At 46.5% G+C, this 27885-nt stretch overlaps 1 protein-coding gene across 1 annotated transcript; it reads right to left on the minus strand.

Annotated features, from left to right (window-relative positions):
* Window positions 1–366: 366 nt before the first annotated feature.
* Window positions 367–27528, minus strand: TSPAN15 (tetraspanin 15). The gene is made up of 8 exons (XM_088477041.1): window positions 26792–27528; window positions 13017–13202; window positions 12837–12911; window positions 12348–12443; window positions 10881–10997; window positions 4557–4604; window positions 3428–3544; window positions 367–3325 (listed from the first exon to the last, which is right to left on the minus strand). Exons 1-8 carry the CDS (start codon window positions 26876–26878, stop codon window positions 3155–3157), a joined length of 897 nt encoding a protein of 298 aa, XP_088333167.1. The 5' UTR covers window positions 26879–27528; the 3' UTR covers window positions 367–3154.
* Window positions 27529–27885: the final 357 nt, after the last annotated feature.

Genomic DNA, 27885 nt, shown 5'->3' on the forward strand with positions numbered 1-27885 from the left:
TTCTGAATGATATATCGGTGCATCTGGCTGTGTGTACCGGCCAACCACCCGTACATTGGCTGTAGGGACCACCGACACTGACATGACAACTTGGCGGGCAAATTTAAATGCCCGCCCAGTTGTGATGTCGCCCAGACACATCGAGCGGCCGATTGGTAAATGTGTATAGCTTACCAAATCGCTGACCGATCCATCATTCTAGTGTGTACCCAGCATTGGAGTGTAAACCTAAAAGTTTAAACAACCAGTTTAATTGTTACAAGCCTATCTTCTCTTTTACTGTGATATACTGTATCTATGCTGTTTAAAAAAAAATTACATTTAAGCCATCTATTGCTTTGACATAACACATTAAACCAGTCAGTATTAGTAGGCCATACATAAGATTTATTAATAGGAATCACAATCCAAACAGTTTTGTTTATAGTCAAAATATATCCATCAATGTTAAAGCTCATTAAACTTTATTTACAAAAACAAAATATATTTTTCCAGTTGCAGAGTCACTGGTCTAGTTTAGTGCAAAAACTGTACATGAGATGGTGGACTGGGATAGGAAGCAATACCATGGCAACAGACATCCCCAGCATCACCCTTCCCTGTACTACAGGCCAGTAAGTATTCCCCAGGAATGTGCAATGTCACCCTATTATATCCTGCTAGAGGTAACATAAGACACCCGCTTTTCCCCATTCGGTATGCGTGGGGTACAATAGGATGCAGAGGTGCTTAGTAAAATGCCAGTATCTCAGAGTGTTGTGCAGTCATGCAGACGTTCCCTTCTTACTTTACATTGGGGTGATTATTCCACACATCAGCGCAACTTCAAACAAGTATTTTGGGAGTTTTTTTCTGACCCATTTTCATTAGCGCATAAAAAATCTGGTATCTATTGCTTCAAATATATAACCCTTGCAGAGTGCCAGTAACAAAGGCCTTTCTACACACAGTTTAGCTTTTAAAGCCAAGATGCAGTGGTAAAGTACACCTGCCCCCTACCCACAGTGCCTGGCTTCATTTTGTGGGCTCAAACTGTATTCCCCAGAGTGCTCCCCAGGGCCGTAACTAGGGGTGTACTAGCTGTGTAGTCACCAGGAGTGGACGGCCACAGGGGCGGCCCATTACTGCCCCATGGCATCTGCAGTTGGTTTGCCGGGTGCCTGGAGCAGCAGCCTGCAGCGCTGCTATAGAGCTGCTGGCCGTCCAAAGGACTCACCGGGCATGCACCCTGCAGCCTGTACAGTCGGTGGTAGCATTCTAAGGACACTCCAGGCAGTGCTGTACTTCCTGGTGCCAGTGGCCCAGCCCCTCGATGTGACGTCACATGTTTTGTGGTCGGGGGCCTGTCACAGGATACAAAACCGCCCTCCTCCGGCACTGGTGCACCCTTATCAAGTCACTAGAAACTAGTATCTTGTTTCATGGCCATGACTTATTTCTGCCTCCTAGTAAATTGATAGACAACAAAATGGCTGCCTTCATGTGTAGCTGACAGGTGCAGTTTAAACAGAAGATGTTCAGTGCTAGATTTATCCATAAACACAGTGTACTCTTCTGTGAGGAATTTCACTACAGTGAAGTCACTATAGCTCGCGTTGTTGCCCACCCCTCCTGCATTGTGTTACTTATTGCAGACACAGGTTCCATTACTAGAACTGGGTTTGTTTAGTATCTCAAACCATCTGAACTAAACCTTGTTTGCAGTGACTTTGACGCTTAAAACAAAGTCACAGAACAACTCTCATTCAGGAAGGAGACTTTTTAGCACTCCTGTCACATAATGCAGTATGAAGCTGTAGTTTGTTTTTGGTTTCATTTTAAACACTAGTCGTGGTTAAAGTGGGTAAACACTAAAAGGCACAATAAAGAGAAAAATAATGGTTTACAGTTACACACAAATGGAGAGGACAGCCTCTCTACTTAAAGAGCACATATATACACTGGACAGTGGTGGTAGCCATTTTGTGGGCTTGCATTCATAAGTGTGGAACTCATTTGTGCATTAGGGACTGCTGCCATAGCTGAGACAGTCTTCTTGAGGGCTGTACCAATCTTCAGTGAAACTGCAGTCCTACCAATACACCGGGAACAATACGTACTAGTAATGTCACTAGTTCTTCGTAAATTGATAAATAGCATGTATATATTGGCTCAGCCCACAAAATGGTCACCTTAATCCTGTGGCAGGGTGCTCATTACAAAACGGTTATTGGCACTTTACACCTGAGTACAGACCAGCTAATCTAGTCACAAAGTTATATAGGAGGTCTCTGTGGCCGCTTATGTAAACCTGTTCCATGCAAGTGAGGCAAAATACAACGAGGTTCCTTCTACCTACAACAAGATTCATGAAGAGATCTGTGGTTCCAGTACCAGCGTACAAGCTTCTCACACAATAGGTCTATATGCTACTTGAGGACCGGCTAACATACATGCCTCTTTCCCTGGATCAAGTCATGTCTTATTATTTAGTGCTGGGAATTCAGGATATAAATAGAAAGTGTTGCATGAATAAAACACACATGCTCAGTCTCAGAAGGTCTGATTGGTGATGCAGGTCCTGTAGCTGCGGTTTGGAGAGTGGTTATAAAAATGAGTTAAGCCTCCATTTTGTCAGTGCATGCTTGCCGTTAGCAAGAGATCTGGCTTTGCCTGTATTCAAGTATCGACGATCTCCTTTTTCCAAAACCAGAAGATTATTGCAGATAGTGGTTTATGATGAGTACAACATGACACTACCACATGATCTGGGGACAGTCTCCCTGAAACCATATTAGTAGGTTCAGCATATTCACAAAAGTGTTTCCTTGCCTTACACAACTGAGATGAATTTGCTTTGAAGTCCAGTTAAAAAATAAATCCTGTGTTCCGATGCCCATTGGACTAATTATTTTACAGCGTCTCCGAGAACCAATACAGTGATGTTCCATGTGGAACAGTCACCAGGCACAATACAGTTCTCCGATTATCGCCGGTCACCCACAAGACACATCCTGGGAAATGTCATTTTTAGACATGCGAAAACCTCGCAACTCCATGACCTGTTCAGAAAGTCAACCTAGACCTGTATGACTCGAAACCGTATGAAATATCCCAGACAAGCTCCACAGTTAATGCTTAGTGGTGGTTAGTGTGTCACTTGATGTGATGGCCTTCAGGCTGACGATTCCTCCCCTGGGTAGCACCTACAGCAGCCCACAGAAGAAAACTCTATCTCGGGTCTGGTGGTCTCTCCCTCCAAGAGGACATCAGCTGAACTCTTCCACTCACTGATGACGTCTTCTACTCGGGAGACGTAGAGAAGAGAGAGGAGAACACCAAGGAACTAGCAGGAAAAGGAAGACAAACCAATGAATCACAACATAAAACACATACAGTGTAGTGGTATAATATCGGTTAATTTTACAAGATCCATCTCAAGTCTCACCTGAGGGAGGAGGATTCCCAGTAGTGCAACAGCCATGATGGTGTAATTATCCAAGAACCATATAATCACCGCATTTGTACAGCCTCGGACATGGATAAACTTCTGAGCGGCAACCCTCTGGGGACAGAAGAGGGAGATCAGTTTTTCAGAGCGATAAAGAGACAGCAGTGTCCAAGACAAAACAGAGCGATGTGTCACAGAGAGAAAGCGAGAGAAGACAGTGACAGAAAAAATTATTCACTCAAACAATGAGAGATAAACAAAAGAAAGCTTTCATATCTCTCCCTAGAAGCAAACAAAACCTGTCTAATTCATGGGTAATATCATTATAGCAGCCAGCAGTTGAAGTTGAAACTTAGAAGTAGCAGTATGGTAAATGTAACTGAATGGCCGGGGACCACCTAGTCCCCTAAAGTTTTAGGTAACTTGTTAAGGTTACATATCTTTTAGCTTTAATTTTTTTTTTTTTTTAACACAATTTAATAAAATCTGTAAAATAATTCTGGATGGCTGTCATGTCCAACATGCACGTGCGCTCCACCTCCCCAATGGCCTTTATTACTGGTGACAGGGACGGGACAGACATCCTGCAGGAGAGGACAGACGTGACCCAACATATGCTGGGTCCATTTACTAGTACTACAAACATAAAGGGCTAAATGTAATAGCCATCAAGCCGGCCCCACTGCGGGAATACATGAGAGTATGCCCGTATTTTTAAAACGGTAAGCATGTTAAAGGCTAAACTAAGCTGGTTTAGCCTTTAACATGCTTGCTGCTTTAAAAATATGGGCATACTCCTATGTATTCCCCCAAGCGGTGTCGGCTCGCTGGCTAATACATTTAGCCCAAAGTGTCTTTGTATATGGCTCTGTGTCAATCACCTGACCCATATCACACACATGGGACACTCAGAATGACATACACACAAAAAACAGATAATCTGCATAATATCCAATATACAGAAATCTGTATCCATAAAGTACTTGGTTGCAGTATATTAGAACTCCAGTTTAATTTTTCTGAGGAAAAGTTGTCAATAAAGTTTATACAAGTGATACTACTACAGAGATGCCACAGCTAATAATTGGCCTTATAGAGCAGATGAAGGTCTCCATCAAATACATACATCATACTTCATGGCTTGGTATCCACAGAGCGTGTTCATCACATCAGTCTGCAAAACACAAAGATTCAGGATTTTTAGAATACATGTTTTGTTTTTAACCTATGAAAATAATAAGATGGAAAACACCTGCACAAATAGACAATAAGCAGCATAAAAAGCCTGAGGTCAAATAAAACTTACAGCCTATATTTGCTCCAGTCTGCCCAAAGTTAGGATAAAATGGACCGATATGGAGGCCTAATGTGTGGGCATTTGTTGGGTTGTTAATATTTGTACTTTGCATGAATCTCAAAACACCCAAGAGGCAAAATGTATATTTCATATTGCAGCATAATGTCGTATAAAGGAGCTGGAATTTAACCCAATTAGAAATAATGACATCAAAAAGGATTGTGACTCGTAGAATTGTAATGTAATGTAATGTACTGTATCATATCACACCACCGTCCTGGTATCTGTGCACTCATGGACAGAATCAGTATGGTTTACCACCGGACCCATGCCCGGTGTTCAAATCCCGACAGCGGCAGCCCGAGAAGGATGAAAATCCAGATCGTCCCCAGGTAAGTATTCACTAACCTATTCTACCCCCTAACCCTCCCTTAGGGGTGCCTAACCCTAACCTTCCCCCCCAGTGCCTAACCCTATTCGCCCCTCCCACGCCGCCTAAACATAAGTCCCCCGGGGGTGCCTAACCCTCCCTCACCCTAGCCTAACCCTAACCTCCCAGGGGGTGCTTAACCCTAAGTCCCCCCTGGGAGCCCCTAACCTAACCCTCCCCCCCCCCCCCCAGCGGCTCTCCGCGCTCGGTAAAATGACAGGCATCTAGATCTAGATGCCTGTCATTTAACCATCGCTGGGATTAAGCAGTCGGGACGCCATCTGTCAGGATTAGGTCCGCCGGCTTCCCGACTGTATACCCTGATGGACCAGCTCTATCCTTCGTGCGGGAGATCCACCTGAAAACAGACGGATCTCTGTATACGTCTACATGTGGATGCCCTGTTGCCTCCCAGTTATCCAGGTTGATCTGCAAGTGAAGAAGAGACCGAATTGCGCAGGACTCACCCGGGGATGTGTGCGCCCAGCTGTGGAACATGTGCAGTGCTAAAGGTGTGTAACCCCCCTTTACCTCTATAAAGGGACACCAGGTTACTAACACCTTTGTTACTCCTAATGTATCCACCCTTAGCATTCCTCTAAGTGGTGTATATCCACATTGTCAGTGCCTCCGCCCAAGTATTAATAGTCATTATGGGCCTACTTGAGAAACCCCCTTAAATGTTATAACTAATATCCATGGTTTAATAGGGAGCTATTCAAACCATATTATATGTCACAGGATATCACAGTGTAAAACTTAGGTAGACCTGTTTTTCTTCTTCTTGGATCCTTGTGTCAAATCTTCAGGTAAGTAACTACACAAATGTAACAGTGTTAACTCATTTTTATGAAATAATAGCATGTACAATTGTTTTAAATATTTCTTCACATAACACAATTATAATAGTGTAATCCCATAAACATTTTACACAGATAAGCATCACAGTAACTATTAATACACTACTAATGTCACATACTTTAACAGATACTTAAAAGGAGCATATAGAGTCACATTACTTGGCACTTACAATTAATACCCATCACCAACACATATGTTTTACTTCTTGTTAAAACCGATATTGCATCAGAAGAGGAAGTATACCAATCCCAAAGTGATGAACTCCTAAAATCTAATCTAAAGTTCTGTTAAATTAAACTCACTCCATTAGACATTAAATATCCTGACCCTGTCCTATATCAATCCCATATTATTGTCGCATAGCTTCACGTGTGAATAAAACCTATACCATTTAAACCTATATTATAGAATATAAATAACGTTACATATAAGTCTTCAGTTGAGCTAGTAATATTCCCCTGTAATGTTTCCATAGCTCTATGAGCCTCTCTGTTGTTATGTATCCTCCTTGAGCTAGTCTATTCAATAGCCCTTAGTGCAGGGGCCAGATGTAGCTCACAGTCTGATGATGGCTGGCTGCATTTGTAATATGTTATGTATATGCAGATTAACCCTAAAGAGGTTAACAGGTCTCCAATACACAGTACTTCACTGTATGTGTGAATAAAGAATTGCTGAAAAAATAGTTCACAGTACCACTGCTGTTTTATTACTCTAGATCACAGGTTACCAGAGTAAGCAGTCACCATGTATGCATGACAGGGTGCACTGTTGTGGGAGAGGCTGGAGAAGATGCTGGATGTGGGGTATCCTGTCTCCTATCAGTTCATCATACATTAAGCTGCAACTGCCCACTGCTTTCACTGTGAACGCAGGGTAACCTCAGTCAGAATAGTAGAGGACTAGTCTGGCTAATGTGGGGATCGTTCACACTTCAGCCACTTCTAGTGTTGGCTTTGTAATGTTCTGCAGTGGGGTAGTTAAAGTAGGGCTACAATAGGGAATGTCCACAGCCCTGTCAGACGGTAACAGTAAAGTCTACTTTCTCCCCCAGCACTTTCCTTATAAGGCAACTACCCACCTTCTCTTGAGGGCCGGTCAGCTAGATACTAGGTGAGTGCAGAGCATATATGTACTCACTGTTAGCCAGGGCGCTGCTGCCACTGCTAACTTGTCACTCAGTGACCTTCCCATCTGCAGAGAAACCCCTGGCCTCTTTCTGCTAACTGCAGCCCACCACTGTATTACTGCTGCTGGGCTGTCCTGCAGGGAACTACCGCTGACCACCGGATACAGCCATTGCCGCTCCACCTCCCCCACTGTAGATGCACCCCTCCTCCTGGGATACAGCCTCTAAGCTATGGGGATGTGCTGCAGCTTCGCCCACTTACAGCCTCTGCTCACCAACGGGCCCTCTGCACTGCTCTGCTGCCGGGACCACCGCTGCTGCTTTGTCTCTCTCTCCCCTTGGTGGCAGGCTCTGTCATAACCTGCCACCAAGCAGGCAGCCCTCCTGTCACTGGACAGTAGCCGGAACTTCCGGATCTGCCTCCCCGCTGACGTGGTGGCTGACGCCGGGACTTCCTGCACGGCTCCTAGCCACTTCCACTCACGCTGCCAGGTCCACCTCCCGTGACACCGCCTCTCTGGCATCATCAGGTAGACAGGGTGGGTGCCACTGTCCCACCTTCTTCCCCAGCTCCGGCTGGGCTCCATCTCCGGCTCTGCCCCCCTGCGCCCGGCAGCATATAGCCGCTCACTGGCTGCCCGGGTCACAGGAGCGCAGGCACTGGAGGGAGGGATCAGCAGACTGACTCCCACTCTGCTGTCAGTTCCTTTTATATGTTTCTCTGTCCCTGCCCCTCTTTTCCTGACAGGAACCTAACCACTCCCAGCCATATCACTCCGCCCACTTCTCCTGTGCATGTGCATCTCATACACTGTGCACATCCTCACCACAGAGATAGAAAAAAGTACCACATAAAGTTATATGCAAATACATTAAATATGTATATATATATATACATATCATGAACTACAATACTCCATTATAAATACATGACACACACATACATTTTACCTCAAGAACTGTGACTGCAGTACATATATATTTAACTCATATATGTACTTTTTAATATAGTATGTTATTTAACCCTTAACCAGGGTTACAGGTGCAAGATCTGTTCATAAAACAGATCAGCCCCAGAGTCAGGGGCGTATCTACCCATTGGCCAGGATGGCACTCACCAGGGGCGCCGACCAAAGTGGGGGCGCCGCCTGGTAGTGCCACCAGTAGCCAAGGGGTGCACAAGTCCCCCGGGCCCCACAAGTGTAGGGCAGATCGTAGTGAGAGCGGTCTGCCCTACACATACCTCCCAACTGTCCCGATTTTCGCGGGACAGTCCCGTTTTTTGGGAGCTGTCCTGCTGTCCCACCCGCGGGCTGCAGTGTCCCACAGGCGGGGGGAGGTCGGGAGGGAGATTTCTGTCACCGCTGCTGTGCTTATCAGCCCACACAGCGGTGAGTTTGCCGCACTGTGCGCACACCACACCCGGCTGCATTAGATGCTGTGGGCGGTCTGGCAGCTCCGAAAGGGCTGGGCACGCCCATCAGCGTGATGAAGCAGGGACATTCCACTAGGGCACGCCCACCCTCCCAACCACTGACAGCACACAGCAGAGTTGTGATGTCAATCAGAGGGGGGTGAACACTGTGCGGGACCTGCAGGAGACGCTCCGCTTTACCACGCCCCCCAATCGTTGCCTGACTGAAAGTGGCAGAGTTTTCTTCTCTGCTTTCCTGAGGGCTGGCTGGAGGGAGATCTATCACCGCTGCTGTGCTTATCAGCGCACACAGCGGTGAGTTTGCTGCGCTGTGCGCGCACCACACTCGGCTGCATTAGATCATGCTGTGGCAGTCTGGCAGCTCCGACAGGGCTGGGCACGCCCATCAGCATGATGACGCAGGGGCATTCCGCTGGGCCACACCCGCCCTCCCAACCACAGTCAGCAAGCAGCAGAGCTGTGATGTCAATTGGAGGGAACACTGTGGGGGACCTATCAATGCAGGAGACGCTCTGCTCGGCCACACCCCCCAACTGTTCCCTGACTGCAAGTGGCAGAGTTTTCTTCTCTGCTTTCCTGGGGCTGGCTGTAAATACCATGCAGTAACCTCCCGGGCTCACCTGGCATTTTAGATAGAGATTGCAGGTATTACTAGTTTTAGTTTTTATTACAGATCTGGCTAAATAATTGTTAGTGTAAAAGGGTAAAGCCATATATTTAAAAGGAAGAGGCTATTGGAAATTAATAAAAATATAGATGAAGGATGTTCATGTTTATATATATCATACCTCTCAACTGTCCCGCATCCAGCGGGACAGTCCCGTTTTTCTGGGACTGTTCCGCTGTTCCACCCGCGGGCAGCAGTGTCCTACGGTGGGGGGGGAAGTTGGGGAGAGCACAAACCGCTGCAGCGGGTGTACAGGAGAACAGATGCCGTGCGCATGCGCACGGCATCTGTTCTCATGTGTACGGACTGCTGTAAGGAGAGTGCTGGGCACGCCCCCAAAGTGACGAAAATTTGGGAACCTGAAAGGCTCCGCCCCATTTTACATAGGCGCCACCCCTTTTCCCATAAACCACGCCCCCTTTTTCCCCTTTTCGGGCGCACGCCGAAGGACTTGTCCCTCCTTCATGGTGTCAAATGTTGGGAGGTATGCCTACACAGTTTACAAACAGACAGCCGCCAGCGGCAGCTGTGTGTTAGTAATAGCAGCCAGCTAATGAGAGTCAGACAGACTCTCATTTGCTGCTGCGTCGTCCGCGGAGGGAGCCGGCTGGAGCTCACTAATGAGCTCCGTGTACCGGCTCCCCCCGCAGCATGTGATGGGAGAGACGTCATACGTCATGACGTCTCTCCCATGCAGGAGAAGAGCGGGCCGGGACTCGGACTGCGGCGGTCGCGTCAGGAGCGGGGACCAGGTAAGCTGAATTTTTTTTTTGTGCTTTGTGTGTGTGCAAGCCTGGCACAGGAGGGGGGGGGGGGGGCGGGGCGCACTGAAATAGGGGGTGTCCGCTACTGGGGGCACTTTATGGGGGGGGGCGCTACTGTAGGCAATTTATGGGGGTGGCCACTACTGGGAGCACTGTATAGGGGTGGCCACTACTGGGAGCAATTTAGGTGGGGGGGGTGGCCACTACTGGGGGCACTGTATTGGGGGGTCTACAACTGGGGGCACTGTATAGGGGACTACTATTGGGGTCACTGTATAGGGGGGGCTACTACTGGGGGCAATGTATAGGGGGGCACTACTACCGGGTACTATTACTGGGGGCACTGTACAGGGGTGACTACTACTGGGGGCACTGTATAGGGGGGACTAATACTGGGTACTATTACTGGGGGCACTGTATAGGGGGAACTACTACTGGGTACTATTACTGGGGGAACTGTATAGGGGGGACTACTACTGGGTACTATTACTGGGGGCACTGTATAGGGGGGACTACTACTGGAGGCACTGTATAGGGGGGACTACTACTGGGGGCAATGCAGCATAGGGGGGATTACTACTAGGGGCACTGTATAGGGGGGCTACTACTGGGGGCACTGTATAGGGAGGACTACTACTGGGGGCAATGCAGCATAGGGGGGATTACTACTGGGGGCACTGTATAGGGGGGGCTATTACTGGAGGTAATGCAGTATAGGGGGAATTACTACTGGGGGATTACTACTGGGGGCACTGCATAAGGGGGGTAGGGGGCGCCAGTACATTACATTGCCAGGGGCGCTTGGATCCCTAGATAAAACCCCTGCCCAGAGTGCACATGACGTTACACAGACTATGGTGCTATTACCTTGTTGCTCATACAGCAGGTGTAGGGAACGCCGCATGCCAGTGGCCCGGGGGCCGTGCAAGAGTGATACACGTTCTCTTCCCAGTCCATGTACTCTGCTCCCCCACAGCACTTGAACTGAAAGCAAAACACATTTCATATCAGTAGGCGACCAATGCAAGTTGTTATTAGGATCATTGTGTGCTTTTTATACATGTATTAAAATGACTAAGCAAGGCTGTTCACTTCCATTGCCCTAAGATAGGACATACCGCCCAAGAGCTTCGCATTGAGGGCCCGATGCAGACCCGGACGCTAGGCTTAAGGAAAGAATAAATGCAAATGCGGCGATCGCACGCTTAGACATTAGGATGCCTCCTATGTCTTTATGAGCTTTCACCAGATGAAGTTAGACACCCACCAGCCTGGAGTAAGGACGCCCACTTTCAGACGTCATCTCCAGGAAGTGAATGAAAAACATTGGTACCATCGAACGACATCGAAGCAGCAGGCAGTGCTTGAGGTAGACCCTAGGCTGCTGCAAGCACTGCGATCACCACTGTGTGTGAAACAGCTCAGTGACGTATATGCTGACTGCTAACGCTGCGAGTTAATTAAGCACGCCCTTAAATTGGTGCAAAAATGCCCAGGCACGCCTGCGCTAGTGCAAGCACACCCCGTTTACACAGACCTGCCCCAGCCACCACCCACAGACGCCCCGTTCTGTCACTCAAACTAGCGCTCTGGAAGTACGCAAGAGAGCAATCGCCTCCCGATCGCACGCCCAATGCCATGCATACGCAGAAAGCAAAAATCGCCCAACTATGAATGAACGCAGCCTAGCGTCCGGGTTTGAATCGCCCCCTGAATGCTCTGTTATTCATAGAGCAGCTTTATGTTTTATAACAAGGCAAGAAAAATTACTAACTTTGTGTAAATGTATATAAACTTTGCTAAACGCAACGCGGTAGAAATGTAAAGCAGAGCATTTTATTTAAAGTTGCCAGTAAGCTTGTACAGGCCAATACATTAAAGCATTCCGAAAACGGAACCACCACTTTAATTTTTCTTTTTTTATTGATAGACTTTGCCCTTTAAACTTTAATAACAAAGTGCAAAAAAACAAAATTCCATGAAAACAAACAAAAAAAACATAATAAATCCTAACTATAATATATTCACAAGTGTCTATATGCTGCACATTGTCCCAATTTAAGATATGTCGGATAGTCAGGGTTTTTGTGGAAAAGCACTTTGTTATATTATGTTAGTAGGCTTCCTAGAATTCAGAAGGAACAAGTCTATTATCATATTGAATTGCTATTATTGTATGGAGAGGTTGCTCTGTGTATTTGGGAACGTTACCAAACGGTAGATGCTTCACATTGTATCACACTAGTATTCTATCCTTAAGACATGTAAGTGCAGGTACAGTACGTCAGTGCTACCAGACATCATAGTAACGCAGTATCATTTGCCAGCTTTCACCTGTTTCTGCACAAAATCCATGATATTTTTGAAGTCGAGATCATCATAATAATTCTTTATTCCACGGCGAATATTGTTGTTCAGGAAATCCATGGTCTAGTAATGGAAGAGACAGGCGTTATAATTGATCAGCAGGATGGATGAGGGTATTAGGGCTTATCCATCTTTTTACATACAGAGAGCATATCGGGGGAGGGGGGGGACCACAAGTTGTCAGCGGAAAACTTAAGCCAAGTGAATGAGCCCAGCGCTACCATAACCGTCAAGTCATAAATATAAGGATCTTATTTAAAAATAATATATAAGTCTAGACAGCACACACAGCTGCAAGGTTGGCTGGCCAGCAGGCACAGCTGGCATGATCGGATGGCCATCTGGCACAGTCGCTAGACCAGTAGGCACAGCTGGCAAGGTGCTAGAAGAGACCATTGGCCAGCCATGCAGAAACTCCATGTTACATGGCATTGGAAGGGATTACAAAGGTCTCACCTGGTTTCTAAAAATCAGAGCGATTATCCCGCCTGTGAGTTCCAGTAAAAGGCAGACTCCCAGTGTGTACATGAACTGCAGAAATACAACAAGAAGGTGAGATGAAAGAACAGCACAGCAGCCGGAACCTAGAACAACAAGTAACTGTGGGAAGCATGGTCAGAAAGTAGAGACACTTACCACCTGCAGCAGGCACAGATTATCTCGGAGCGAGGCCAGGACTCCAATGAAGGACACTACAAACATGATCACTCCCAGGAGGATGAGGATGATGGCAGGAGCGAGGAAGGCACCATGTAGAGTCTTGTATTTCTGCCTCTCCACTTCAGCATATATCCCAACAGTCAAGACAATAGCACCGATCAGCTGGGTAGGAGAGAAGGAAGATGTTGGAGCAGACAGACACCTTCTGGCTACACACAGTGTATACACTGAGGGTGGGTTGCAACACTAAATATGGGGGCAACTGCCGAAATTGCAGTTTTTGGAGGTTTGGCCTCATTCCTCATATGCACCAAGCTCCGGTACGCAAAACTTTCCAGAGCTTGGACGCGATAGGCAGCAGCATCTATAGATAGCGTCGCACTTCCACAAGAGGGATCCAATAGGATCTTTCCAAAGGTCCCCCACATGTGCAGAAGGACTCCCGGGTCATAAACCCAGAAGTCTCAACACACCACATAGGACAGCTTTAATCGGAAGTAAGGAATAAAACAGATGCGTCTAAAACAAAATAACAGATTTAGACAAAACCAAATGCTGCTACCCAATATTGGGGTGCAGGTAGCCCGATGTATAAAACAGTACAAGAAGGGAGCGCAAATGGAGTGTTTAATGACTACATAAACTCTTGAAAAATTGAAAGTTTATATTGGCAAAGGAGTTAATACAATAAAGAAAAACAAATGTGCATATGATAAATAACAATTCCAGCTGACAGATTCAATGAAAGAGAATAAAAAAATAATAAAAATATCAATAACAGTATTCCGCCTAAAGTCTGGAGAGAAGAAGCTACTAACGGTTAGTGTAACAAATGTACTGTAGCTAAGGGGCATATGTATCAAAGCTTGATGTGAGATAAAATGGTAAGATATATATCACCAACCAATCAGCTTCTAACTTACATTTTGCAGGCTGTGTTTAAGAAATGATAGTTTAAAGCCGATTGGTTGGTGATCTATATCTCAAATCAAGCTTTGATACATATGTCCCTAAAACATTGTTAACAAAATGTGTCAGACTTCTCAGTATGGAAACAACTGCTGTTTGATTGTAGCGATGTTTCGTATACTAATGTTATATCTCAGAGCTGGGCGTAATACAAATGCTTCAGAAACCTTGGTAATATCCTCTGAAGGACATTGTTTTTCTCACATGTAACCACTCCTCAGTTCCTGCAAGGCTCTGACATACCTGCAGATGAGCATCTAGACTGCTGGTCTTCCACTCCCCCGCTACTGGAGTCTTCAGAAGCTACTGTACCTTTGGGACTTTTGTATCACCGCTGACAGATTACCAGGGAGTGTACAGAACAGAACACAGCATGTGAGCACAATTAAACAAACAGCAGTTGATACCATACTGAGAAGACAGACGCGTTTCATTAACATTGTTACACTGACCATTTCATTAGTGCTTGTTTTAAAGCACCAGATTTTCTGCAATTCTAGTCATATTTTTAAAAGTTCAGCCATGTAAACAGCAGGTTTATTATAAATATAATGACTAACTTTGTTTCAATTGATAATGGGAAAAACATTATGTCAAGCTCTAAGCCAGTGGTACTTAAACTGTGCGCTGTGGCTCCCTGGGGTGCCTTGGGATACTTGCAGGGGTGCCTCAGGTTGGTGGTCAAGTACCGAATAAAATTATTTATGGTCAATGTACAGTAATGTAAATATGTGGACAAACAGAAGCACAAACTAGTCCACCACCACATAACTGACCCTAAGGTAAGCACAATTTACTTCACTTTACTACATTTTATTCTGAATTTCTCAATAACAAACTTTTGGCTTAGGGGTGCCGTAAAGACAATGCTGTTACACAAGGGCGTCGTGATTCAAAAACATTTGGTAACCACTGCTCTAAGCACTGATAAAGCTGAAATAAGTGTCTGCATCTAGAAGGTTATTTTTATTATATCTATGCATTAAGAACAATTATATTTAATTACACATTCATTATCTATATAGTTCTTGAAACCAGCAGCTATAAAGAAATTATAGAATTATAATATTTAATATACAAAAACATACATTGAGGCTAAATATATATTAAGAAGTATTAATGAATTATATGAAAGTTAGAAAAATAATATTTTAGGTCTTTCACATCTTAAGAGAACGAGTGAGAGCGAAAGAGAGCAAGAGAGCGAGAGAGAGCGAAGAATTAGAAGTTAAATATAAGTTGTTTATGGGATTATTATAAATGAATTATAATGTAGCAATGAAATAGTGATGGACCTGCCATTCGCACGTACACATGCAGGGACCAGTCGGTGAGTGACAGCTCAACTGGGCGGGCAAACCGAAATGCCTGCCCAGTTGTGACGTCAGGCTCGACACATCAGACAGATGATTGGCAAGTATGTCTGCATTACCAATCATCAGATAGGTCGGCGGGTTGGCCAAATGGCAGACCCGTCGACCTAGTGTGTACCCAACTTATTGTATACATATCCACATATCAATACGTGCTAAGCCCTGGGGTCGTGAGCAATCTCCTCTTTGTATCCCACGTGACTGTGCCACACTTAAACCTATGTGACAGCGAACCCTCTACAACTCAAGCACCTAATGTGATTAAATGCAGACTGAATTGCAGCACAAACTAAAAGATTGTGTATTGAGGAAGTTATGGAGTCACACTTTAAACAAGTTTTCCGGTGCAGTGCGATTTGTGTATTAGAAAAAGAAAGCCCCTTAGATGCTATACATACACTGCTGTACTGTAAACAAGATACAGGGTAGTAACCAGAGCCGGGCTGGTCAGTGAGGGAAGAATTGCTAAACCCGCTAAAGAAGCAGAAACAGATCAATAAGAGACCAGCGATAGACCGGAGAACAATTCTATCCACAAAAATAAATATCATAAAGTGATCAAAACAAATCACTCTGGCAGAATAATCAGATAATCGATTTCATTTAAACAAATATTTATTCCGTAACTGATCATTAATCAGCAATTTAACATAATTCATAAAAAAACAAAAAACATACAATTCTAAAAATTAATGAACCATTAAAACTAACTGAGACTATAGGGAATTTAAATCTGAATATATATTGCCCAGGAGCTGTTAATCACACCAAACCAAATAGAGGATACACGTCACTAATGTAGCAAAAGTAAAATAATCTACGATTACAAGCCTAGTTCGGGGCTCAGTGATAGCTGTTCATCGGTGATCTCTGTACTCTGATGGTGCAAAGACTTCAATTGTCTAGGCAAAACTCAGTGCTGGGTACACACCCAGGGGCGCCGAGAGGGGGGGGGGCAGGTGCAGTTTACCCGGGCCCGGGCTTCCAGAGGGGCCCGGCGCCGCCCCCCCTCCCTGTGCAGCAGCCCAGCACACAGCGTGTGCCTGGATGCAATGGGAGATTGCTCGCGGCTACTAAGCAGCAGCCACAGCAATCTCCTATGCCTATGCCTGAGGGGGGGAGCGATCACACTGATCGCTCCCCCTCCTACCTTTGCGCCGGGCTGAGGGGCTCAGAGTGGCGCTGCAACAGTATTTTTTTTTCAAGGGGGTGTGGCCACGCCTCCCGTGATTAAGCCACGCCCCCTCTTTACCTGGCGGCTCTCTCTACAGCCCTGTACACACCTAGCAGATATATCTGCAGGTGATGGATGTTTATACACACTGAACAACCATCACCTGTGTTGTGTGTGTTGGAGGGGTGCGGGTCCTGCTGGCCATGGGTGTGTCACAATCCCTCCCCTGCGGCTACAGGTGTACACATCCGATGAGATATGTCCGTGAACAACATCGTTCACAGACATATCGCTGGTACACACTGGCCAATGGGCACGCAATATATTGGCAGATCTGTTGATCGGCTAATATATCTGCCAGTGTGTTCCCAGCATAAGAAAAGCAAGTAACTTTGCACCTGGACAAACCATGTTGCAAGGGGTGCATATACATTTATTATTTTGCATGCAGGGTAAATACTGGCTGCTTTTGCATGTAGCCCACAAATTTAATTCTGCACAGCAATCTACATAGATTTCAGTTTGGACATGCCCCTCTCAGATCTATGGGGTCTATTTACTACGCCTTGGATGGTGATAAAGTGAACGGGGATAAAGTCCCAACCAGGGGCAGATTGGGCCACCAGGATGCTGGGCCAGTTCCCGCTTGGCCGGTCCCTACTATGGCCGGCGCCGCCCTCCACTTACCCACCCGCTGCTTCGATCAGAGCTCAGTTCCAATCGGGCAGCTTTACAGTAGTAGTGTAGTCTAGTAGTAGTATAACTTACTAATGGTAAAAAAAAAAAAAAAAAGGCAGATGGGGGAGCTGCTGCGCATGACCAGCCGCAGCAGCTCCTCCCACAAGCCTTTGTAGAGCCTATGAGCCTATCAGTCACCACTGAGTGTAGAGCCCTGTGGACGGCACCGCCGCTCACTGTATCTGGCTAGCAGGGTGTCTGGAATGGCACCCTACAGCCAGAATCTATACAGCAGTGCTGCCTGGAGCATCCCTAAGGTGCTTCACCATGCACATTGCCTACCCTAACACCCGCCGTTCCGGCATTGCTGTAATACTCGGTATTCATAGTTCCGTGGCCTGCACAGGGTGGCGCGAGCCATTGTTACAGCTCTGAGAGATACACACTGGCGCTGGGGGAATGGGACAGAGAGACACACTGGGGCTGGGAAGAATGGGACAGAGACACACACTGGGGCTGGGAAGAATGGGACAGAGAGACACACTGGGGCTGGGAAGAATGGGACAGAGAGACACACTGAGGATGGGGGAATGAGGCTGAGACACACTGGGGCTGGGGTCCTGGGGATGGAGAGACACTGGGGGTCCTGGGGATGGAGAGACACAGGGGGTCCTGGGGATGGAGAGACACAGGGGGTCCTGGAGAGACATACTGGGTTTTGGAGAGAGACAAGGGGTCCTGGATATGGAGAGACAGAGGGAGGCTGGAGAACCACAGGGGAGCCTGGGAATGGAGAGATGTAGGGCATCTGGAGACAAAGAAATTGTTTGATCAGGGAAATTAATTTTGCCCTACACAAAAACTTCTGCTACTATAGGTTATGATGATGACATTAGTTATATTTCTACATAAACAGGCATCTTCTAGACAATGTGTTCTTGAATAGTGAATACCGGTTGAAGACGCTGCCCCGTGAGGCTCAAATTCTTCAGAGGTTCCCTGTTGCAAAGAAACCACCATGTAGTTAAGAATAGACTTTCAAACTGACTGGCCAGTACCTATTGCAGAGGGATTGGGGGGCAGAAAAAGTATTATTCACCAAGATTTCTGTTGCCAGCCCTGCCCTCCTCAGTGTCTTACAAAAGCCCCTCCAGGCCCCCCCTCCACAGACCGACCCCCTCAACACACTTGCCCCCATTAGAGACGCTTCCAGAAATATCCGAGGCTGGTGTTCCATGCCAATCCACCCCTGGTCCCAACCAATCAGCTCCCTAACTGCCATGTCACAGGCTGTGTTTGATAAAATGACAGGAGCCGATTGGTTGGGACTTTCTCTCCATTCACTTCATCTCCATCCAAGGCTTAGTAAAGAAACCCTCAAAGGACCAGATTTATCAACGAGTGATATTCTTGTTATCACTCATTACTAATGTTAAATGGTGCTCCAACCAGATCCTAACTGTCATGTCATTGAAATATGACAGTCAGGCGCCGATTTGCTGGACCACCATTTAAGATTAGTAATGAGTGATAACAAGAATATCACTCGTTGATAAATCTGGGCCAAAGTGCCAACCAATCAGCTCCTAACTGTCAGTTTACAGTCTGTGTTTGAAAGATGACAGTTAGGACTAGGAGCTGATTGGTTTCAAACACAGCCTGTAAACTGACAGTTAGGAGCTGATTGGCTGGGACTTATCTTTCTCCATTTTCTCTCTCTCTGAGGCTTAGTAAATCTACCCCTGTTTTAAGTAACTGTCATTTAAATACTGAAAACAGATGGCCTGTCTGGCCTTTTTTTGTATCCTAGGATATTATATGCTGGATGGATTACTCCCACGAACTGGTTCATCCCCAGGGAAACCCTCAGTGACACGTTAGCATTGGCATTAGCAGATTATAGATTAGCCTTTACTCTACTTGAACAAGCATGCAGTTTTATTTTGCTTTTACTTTATCACAGACACTTGTGGCTCTTAATACTACACCATCATAAGCGCTCCCTTGTTTGTTTGTTTTTTTATTAAAAAAAAGCAGCATTCCCATGGAAAAGAATAGGGGTTTTCCTTAGTTTGTTTCTTCAGACAGCTATTAATGTTTGGTAATTCTGCAAACTGTCCAAAGTTATGCGGTTACCATGGCAATCACAGTGATGCATACTGATAGTGATATATACTGTAGCAAGTTGGAATTCCCCTCAGATTTCTGTTATCACTGCAACATAGTTTCCCTTCTCCCCCCTCATCACCTGACATCCATAGAGCAGCGATCATGTGTCCGGCGGCCATACTAGTTTTCCTTCCAGAGCGATTTTGAAAAGGAGATAATGATTTGTAGGAAGATAGTAATTCTTCTTAGCTATCAAATGCATGCTTAAAAATATACTTAATGAGCTATTCAAATAAAACGAAAAACCTATGTAGGACTGATGCGTTAACTTGAATTTTATAGATTAATCTGTTACTGGTTGCATATTGCATCAAGACATGGGCATAACTACCATAGGTGCAAGGGGTGAAGCTACTATGGGGCCCAGAGCTGAGGGGGGCCCATCTTCCTAATCAAAGTTATGTGTTATATACATTTTTCCCCATTGGGTGGTATATAGGGGCCCTTACAAACCTTAGCTATGGGACTTTACAATACCCAGTTACATCCCTGCATTAAGACGCTGCTGCTACCATCTTTTGTAATTTGCACTTTGTGGACTTTATACTGATGTGATCTAACAGGTGATGTGAGTGCTGGTCACGGACTATTTACTCTATAAATACATTTTGGGGGATTTCTGTGACTGCTCATGCTCTGGGCATCGATTCAACTACCATACCTCCATCATATCTTATACCATACACTAATAAGTTGTCATCAGTATGTGATTCACTCACACTCTGTAGTAACAACTAAAGTGTAGCTAGAGAACTTAACGGCATTGCAATAATTTTACCATATGACCATATGTCTCCATGCTTCACAGACATGCTCATTCACAATATTTAAATATGTTCCCATTGAATTTAGCCCATGTATATGTTCAGCGGGAATGTAGTTATGATAGGGCCAGCTCCAGGGGTAGCCGCACCCTGTGCCTGCTCGGTGTAAAGCGCTTATGGGGACGTGGCCTAATTACCATAGGCCACGCCCCCTAAGTGACGTTATTTGTGGGCGTGCCCTCATGGCACGCCTCCCATGTAGCGTCAGGCTGGGGGAGAGCCCAGCACTCCATCACTAGCTGGGCTTCCCCCAGCCCTCTCCTGGCACTGAATGGATGACGCGCGCATGCACGCAGCATCCATTCAGCTACTCCGGGGTTCAGCACCGCCGCACAGCTGCAGGGGTGGGGATGCTCACCCTCCCAATTTGACCAACCGCGAGACACTTCAGCCCACGAGTGGAACAGCAGGACAGTGCTGTCCCGCTGAAATCGGGATGTTGGAAGGGGGTTGGCTCTCTATGGGGTGGCGCCTCTGTTTGACCGCACTGGTGTGCAAGCGGAACCGTCGTCCAGAGAGCAAGGTCCTGGGGCCGGCCTGAAATGACAGCCTGCAGTTGGTAGAGCTGCTGCCTGGAGTGTCCTTTGGAAGCTCCGAGCACACGCCCGCCTAAGCATGCTCCAGGCAGTGCCCCACTATTAATAAAAAAGGAACATGCAAATAAATTCAGGCCATAAGCGATATACAAAATTGAGAAATGCCCCTTATGTTATTTAGGTACAGTTCCAGATTTTAGCTGGGAACCCACTAAATGACGTGTGTACCCAGCGATGCGACGCACGACCCTTCCTGCCGACGGGCCGACATATCGGAGGTCCATACACACTAGGAATAGCGCTGCATGGGATCGTCGGCCGCATCGCATGATTGGACTGTAAGTACAAAAGATCAGGCTGATAACCACACGGTAGCGCGCACTACACGATGTAGTGCATGCATTGCACACTGGACGATTTCAACGATTTGTCGTTCTGATGTTTCGGAATCGGACAAATTGTTGTTAACAAAATCGTCTAGTGTGTAGGAGCCTTTTTATAAGAAAAAAAATTGTCCTTGGAAACGTCCCCATTTTCCAATTTTGACCACCTGTTCAATAGCATTTCCCTTTTCCAGTGCGTGTTAGATAAAATTTTTGCCATTTAATATCATAGTGTTTATTCCAGCACCCTGCCCTTGTCCCAATCCATGCAGTTCCTCTTTCCTGCCCGGGGTTTCACTCTCTGCTCTGCTATGTATTTTCGGAATTTGATGGTGTTATTGTACGCCATCTTCAGATGGCGTACAGCCCCTGTAAGGCTTCACAAGCAGCCACTTATACGGCAGCTTGTGTAGCAGCAGCATATAGTTATACTTACCTGCAGGTCTTCCTCCGGCTCCCTTCGTCGCTCCCTCCGCCGGCTGTGTGTTCACCCTGCTGCATGCTGCTGCTGGGAAGCGTCTCCCCTCTGTTCCCCGGTGACACTTGTAGGTACCTCTTCAATTAACCGCAAGTGACAGTCCCCGGGGTCCACGCAAGCGGCTGGGGCACAGTAAATAACAGCTGGGCAGAACCACCCGGGGGTGTTCACGCAGGCGAGTGGATGGAGCGGGCAGCGGGGGTGGGAACAGGACACGCCGCTGGGGGGCAGAGTTGAAGGAGCTGGGAGACAGCTCTTCGGAATAGATACTTATGGAGAGGAGGAATAATGAATTCCTACCTAATTATCGGAGAACTCCATGCGAGTTCTAAACCTAATTACCTCCAGAGAATTTTTAGTAATGATGAATAGGCCCCTCAGTCATATTTTGAAATGTATAAGTTAATAGACACTGAAGATTATGTAAAGAGCAAAATGTAAATTAGAATCAATTGTAGTGTTGTATGGTCCTCCAAGACCAGAATGTGCGGGATGTGCATAAACCATCAACAGCAAAGTGCCCCAGGAAGCTATTTAAAATGTTAGCAGCAAGGTTGGTGTAATGGTTAGCATTACTGTCTCAGACCACCGAGGTTCTTCGATCCCCCCCACGGCCCGGTGTGGAGTTTGTATGTTTTCCCTGTGATTGCCTGGATTTTCTCCCACAATCAATAAATATACTGGCAGGCTAATTGGCTCCCAACAAAGCTAACCCTAGTGTGTGTGCGAGTATGTGGTAGGGAATACAGGGGGTCATTCAAACCCGCTCGTGAGCGGCAGTACGCTCGCAAGTGGATCGATGTTCCCCCACTGCGCATGCGCACGACGGAGGGAGCTCCGTTGTGCGCATGCGCGAGACCTGGCGAGCGACGGGCTCTCCATCGCTCCGGGTCTTGCACCAAAGGGGGCGTGCTGTCGATGTTGATTGACAGCACGTCCCCTTTGGTGGGCGTGCTGGGGGCGTGCCTGCCAGATGGAGGCGTTTCCATGGGAACGCCTACCGTCTCAAGCCGGCCCCACTGACATCACTAGTGATGTCAGTGAGAGTGATTTTGGCTCTGATAGAGCCAAAATCACTCCAGGGCTTGCGGCAGCGAGACCCTACCGCAGGGTCTCCGTCGCAAGCCCGATGGTCGCGATGGTCAAGACCATCATCTTGGACGCTCGCTATAGCTGTGGGTGTTAACCCACAGCTATGCGAGCGTCCATGAGGACGCTCCAAAAAAAGGTAGGAGGGCCCTGATTCAGAGCGAGCGCTCTGGTCAGAGCGTTCAGCTCTGAATCAGGCCCACAGATTGTAAGCTCCACTGGGGCAGGTACTGATGTCATTTACCAAATATTCTCTGTAAATCGCTGCAGAATACGTATTAAATGTAAATAAATGTTTTTAAACTTTACATAGAGAATCAATAACAGAAAAAATACACTGTATGTGACTGTAATGCAGTATAACGCTATATCTGCATTCTATATCATTATGTGAAAGAATGTCAGCTAGACCTGTACAAGCCTAGACCTGACTAAACCCCTGCCCCCAACTCTGTTCTATAGAAAAAACATATGTACCTGTGTCGTGCCCAAACACGTAACGAGACGTGTTACATCTATAGAATATACTGATATAATACACATGCAATATCATTTGCATAATGCACATTGTGTATTGTAATATCTTGCTCATAATTGTCAAGTTCTGGTGTCATTGTTCTTTAGGAATTATTCTTATGCAATATAAGGAGTAACACACACACACACACCCCATACTAGAAGTCACCTCATGCCTGTATATCAGTGTTTCTCAACTTCAGTCCTCAGGGAAGCTTAACAGTGCATGTTTTACAGATATCCTCAGTAAAAAAAAAAAATTTGCACCACCTGTAGATATTTAAAAATGTGTCAGCCAATAATAAATGTGCCCCAACTGGAAAACATGCACCGTTAGGGGTCCCTGAGGGCTGTTGTTGGGAAACACTGCTGTATAAAATCACATGACGCCTTGGCTAGTTCCATCAGAAGCTGTACTACAAGAGGTACGTCGCTTAGGCAACCGATAGCTGTCTAGCTGTTGTGGAACCACACATCTAAACATGCCTCGGCATCTCAAACTGACAGGTTATGCTGGGACTTGTTGTTCCACAACAGCTGAACAGCCACAGGTCGTATTAAGTCTGGCGTAGCGTTTCCTAAATTCAGCCCTCAGGGACCCCTAACAGTATATGTCTTCAATATCTCCGTGCTCGAGCACAGGTGTATATATTATTATCTGACACAGTTTAGGTGACATACAGGTGGTACTCATTTCACTTGCAATTATGTAAGGAGACTTGGAAAACATGTACTGTTAGGGTAGGCTTACCATACTGTCCCTTTAAACTGGGACACTCATGAATTACACAGGTTTTGTGGCTGGCTGACTTCAAATCTGCATTTCACCTGTTTTTAATCAGCCACAGAACCTGAGTAATTCAGGAGTGTCCTGCTTTAAAAGGATAGTATGGTAAGCAGTGGTGTAACTAGGGTATTTGGAGCCCAGGGCAAATTTGAAAATGGAGCCCCCCCCCCACCAACATCCTAAGATCTGCGCGGAAAAAAATGGACAGGGTCACTTAAAAATGGGGCGTGTCAACATGACACACCCCTTTATTTTCATGCTGAACATTCCTATCCATATGCACCTTAACCCCAGTAGTACCCCTTATACAGTACCCCCAGTATGCAGTTGTGGTCCCTCTTATGCAGGTCCATAGTAGTGTCCCTTATACAGTATCCCCAGTAGTGGTCCCCCTTATACAGCCCCCAATTAGTTGCCCTTACTCAGTACCCCCAGTAGTGGCCCCCCAAATGCAGTGCCCCACGTAGTGTTCCCCCTTATGCAGTGCCCCCAGTAGCAGTCCCCACAATGCAGTGCGCCCAGTAGCGGTATCCCCTTATGCAGTGCCCTTTATATGGTGCCCCCAGTAGTAGTCCCCCCCCATGCAGTGCCCTTTATATAGTGCCCCCAGCAGTAGTCCCCCCCCATGCAGTTTTCCCAGTAGTGGTCCCCTTATGCAGGCACCCTGTAGTGATCCCCCCTATCCAGTGCCCCTTGTAGTGGCCCTTCCTATTATTGCCCCCAGTAGTGGTCCCCCGAGTGCAGTGCCTCTAGTAGTAGGCCCCTTTTATAATGCCCCCAGTGGTAGTTCCCCCCCAAGTAGTAGTCCCCAGTAGAGTAGGTCCTCCCAATGACGCCCCCAGTAGTAGCCACCCCTCCCCCAGTAGAGGTGCCCCCAGTAGTAGCCACCCCTCCCCCAGTAGAGGTCCCCCCAGTAGTAGCCACCCCTCCCCCAGTAGAGGTCCCCCCAGTAGTAGCCAGTGGGTGCTGCAGCAGTCAATGAGAGTCTATCTCACTCTCATTGGCTGCTGTTTAACACACGCATCGCCGCCAGCGCTGGCGGCGATGCGTGTGTTATGCACAGCCTGAGCCCGCCTCCTGGCGCTATTGGGCAAGCGCTCAGGGGGAGGGAACGGGCTCAGGCGTGCAGCACAGGACCGGCGCTGGAAGCCTAGCGCTGGTCCTGTGTAAATGTGTAGCGCTGACTGCACTCATTGCGGTCGGCGCTACACTGGCTAACTAGGGCGGGCCGGTACCGTGGCCGGCGGCGCCCCCCCCGTGCCGCCGGTCCAACGGCGCCCAGGGCACGCACCCCGCTTGCCCTGCCCTAGTTACGCCACTGATGGTAAGCCTATGTTAGGGTGCCCTGATAATTATATTTGGGAAACATGGTCTAGTGCAGAGTTTCCCAAATTCCGCCATTACAGTCCAGGTTTTAAGGATATCAATGTGTGAGTCCAGATTGTTCAATGAAATTAACTGAGGTACTAATCACCTGTGCTCAAGCATGGATTTCCTTAAAACCTGGACTGTAATGGTGGACTTTGGGAACCTCTGGTCTAGTGAACAGGTTCTCAAAATCGGTCTCCAGGACCCCTAACAGTGCATGTTTTCCAGGTCTCCTCACAGAAATCACAACTGAAATAATTAGCTCCACCAGGCGATCTTTTAAAATGTGTTAGTGTGTAATGAATGCACCTGTGCACCTGCTGGGTGACCTGGAAAACGTGACCTGTGTGGGATACTGAGGACCGAATTTGAGAACCACTGGTCTAGTGCATTATAGCAGTAACTGCCCTGGTCACAAAATAGCAGTATATGAAAATCTATCATTGTTGTGTGTCTGAGAGCATGAGACAAGTTATAGACCATTTTCCTGTAGGTGTGTTGTGTGTAATTAAGCAGTAGCTGATAATAAGACACACCTTGCTGGGACAGGCAGTGATAAGGGAGGGTCAAAAAGTAATATTCTGGAGCACGGCAGGAATAGGAAGAGTGCCAGGACAGTTTCCCATTCATTAAAGGAGTAGTCAGTTGGTAGAACGGTGTCTCAGAAGAGGAGGAAGTCTTTGTTATAAATATTCTACAGCGAGATTTACACAAATATCAGATTTCATGTACAGTATACAAACTGTCTAAGGTGAAACACACCTTTCCTCTAGTAATCACACAGCCACCTATGGGATCCCCCTGAACTGGTCTGTCTGGTTTCATCAATTTTTTTTTGTTTGCGGTTAACCTGTAGTACAGTATGTATGACATATATAATCCTATAAAGTAATAACCTTCCCCCTTACACATGACATGGCAGATTCCAGAATAAACAGAGTAACCGGTCACTTTATAAGGTCCAATGCTATCCCACAATGAAGCATACAGGATTTACATTTACACAGCCGGTCAGTCTAGTGTAGGAAATGGCAGGATCTTTAAAATAGGGATAGACATCGCTGTGTGATGGTAGTATTTTTACCATTTGATGGCAGCTTTCCGATGGCAGTCGCCATCGATTGGTGTGGAAGCGCTGGTCATCTAATCTTTAAATGCAGCTGAATTCTGCTGTTTTTTGAGAACGGCCGATGGCCACTATTGCATACGGGCAAACATGTTTTTTTTTTTTATACTTTTAATGTGGTGGCTAGTTACCATCGCATCCAAAGTTTCCATGGCGGAAGCCCAGCCATCATTTAATGTGAGGATGTGAATCCACTACTCACATCAATGGAAATTACTCCCAAAATGTAAACACCACCAGCATCAACCAACCCCACCCAGGTCCCCAGAGGGGCATCTTACCCAGAATATGGTGCTGTATGCGATGAGCGTAAATTTCAAGCACAGATATGGAAATCTGGAACAGTATCGAACCTCTTCGGAAGCCATGACAACGGATAGGTGCGACCTTCTTGTAGCACAGGTGAGGTCAGCGCGGAGCCTTAGTGCAGCACAGGTGAGCGCAGAGCATCCGTGCAAACAGGTGAGTGCGGAGCCTCTGTTCAGCACAGGTAAGTTCCTCTGTCCAACATTCTTGTGTACAGCACTTTGTACACTAGAACATACTACAGCGTGCGTGTAGGAGAGATAGCATTAACAAGGGTGTGCTGGATTGCTTAGAGGGAGGTGGAGCCAGGCTGTTTATTTAGCTATACCCAGTGTTTAGCAGTGGGTGGATGCTGTGTAATATGACATGGTGTAGTGTGACTTGCAGCGAGGGGCAGCTGTGGTGTCACAGGAAGCTGGCGTTGTTATTCATGTGGAAGCAACAGGACAGGAGCTGTGGTTGTTATTTATCCAGTGTGTGAGGATCAGCTGGGTGTTCTGTGATTATATATATATTATATATGTGTGTGTGTGTAGGATCTTGTAGGTTTTGGAACCAGTAAAACCAGTTCCCCATCAGCTCAGTGCAATGGGTGATATTTCTCTGGGTCAGTGAGGGTCTTGCTGCCCTGGAGCTGGTGGGCTGGCAGTGGCATGTGATTGGGCTGGTGACTGGGCCTCCTCCCTGTGTGTGTCACCACATAATAACCCACAGCCTCTCACTGCTGCTGACTCCTATCTTATCCTGGAGATTTAGCTTAACCCCTCGGTGACCGCAGAGAGTTTGCATCAACTTCACGGAAAGAACCTAAGTTTTGTGGCAAAAAGAAAAAGAAATAGGGCTTTTATTTGGTTGTATAATAACCGTAATACACATTTTATTTTATGGCCTTTAGATAGGGAAATATGGGAATATTTTTAATTAAAACAAATTGTAAATTGTACCCATTGCTACTTTCACACACCTGGCATAGGGGTATCAAGCTTTGGAGAGCGATAAAGTACCAACCAATCAGCTCATAACTGTCACTTTACCGGCTGTGTTTTGAAAAATTACAGTTAGGAGCTGA

This window comes from Taudactylus pleione, unplaced genomic scaffold, assembly GCF_031769625.1.
Source record: "Taudactylus pleione unplaced genomic scaffold, aTauple2 ptg000199l, whole genome shotgun sequence".
In the NCBI taxonomy this organism is placed as follows: domain Eukaryota; kingdom Metazoa; phylum Chordata; class Amphibia; order Anura; family Myobatrachidae; genus Taudactylus; species Taudactylus pleione.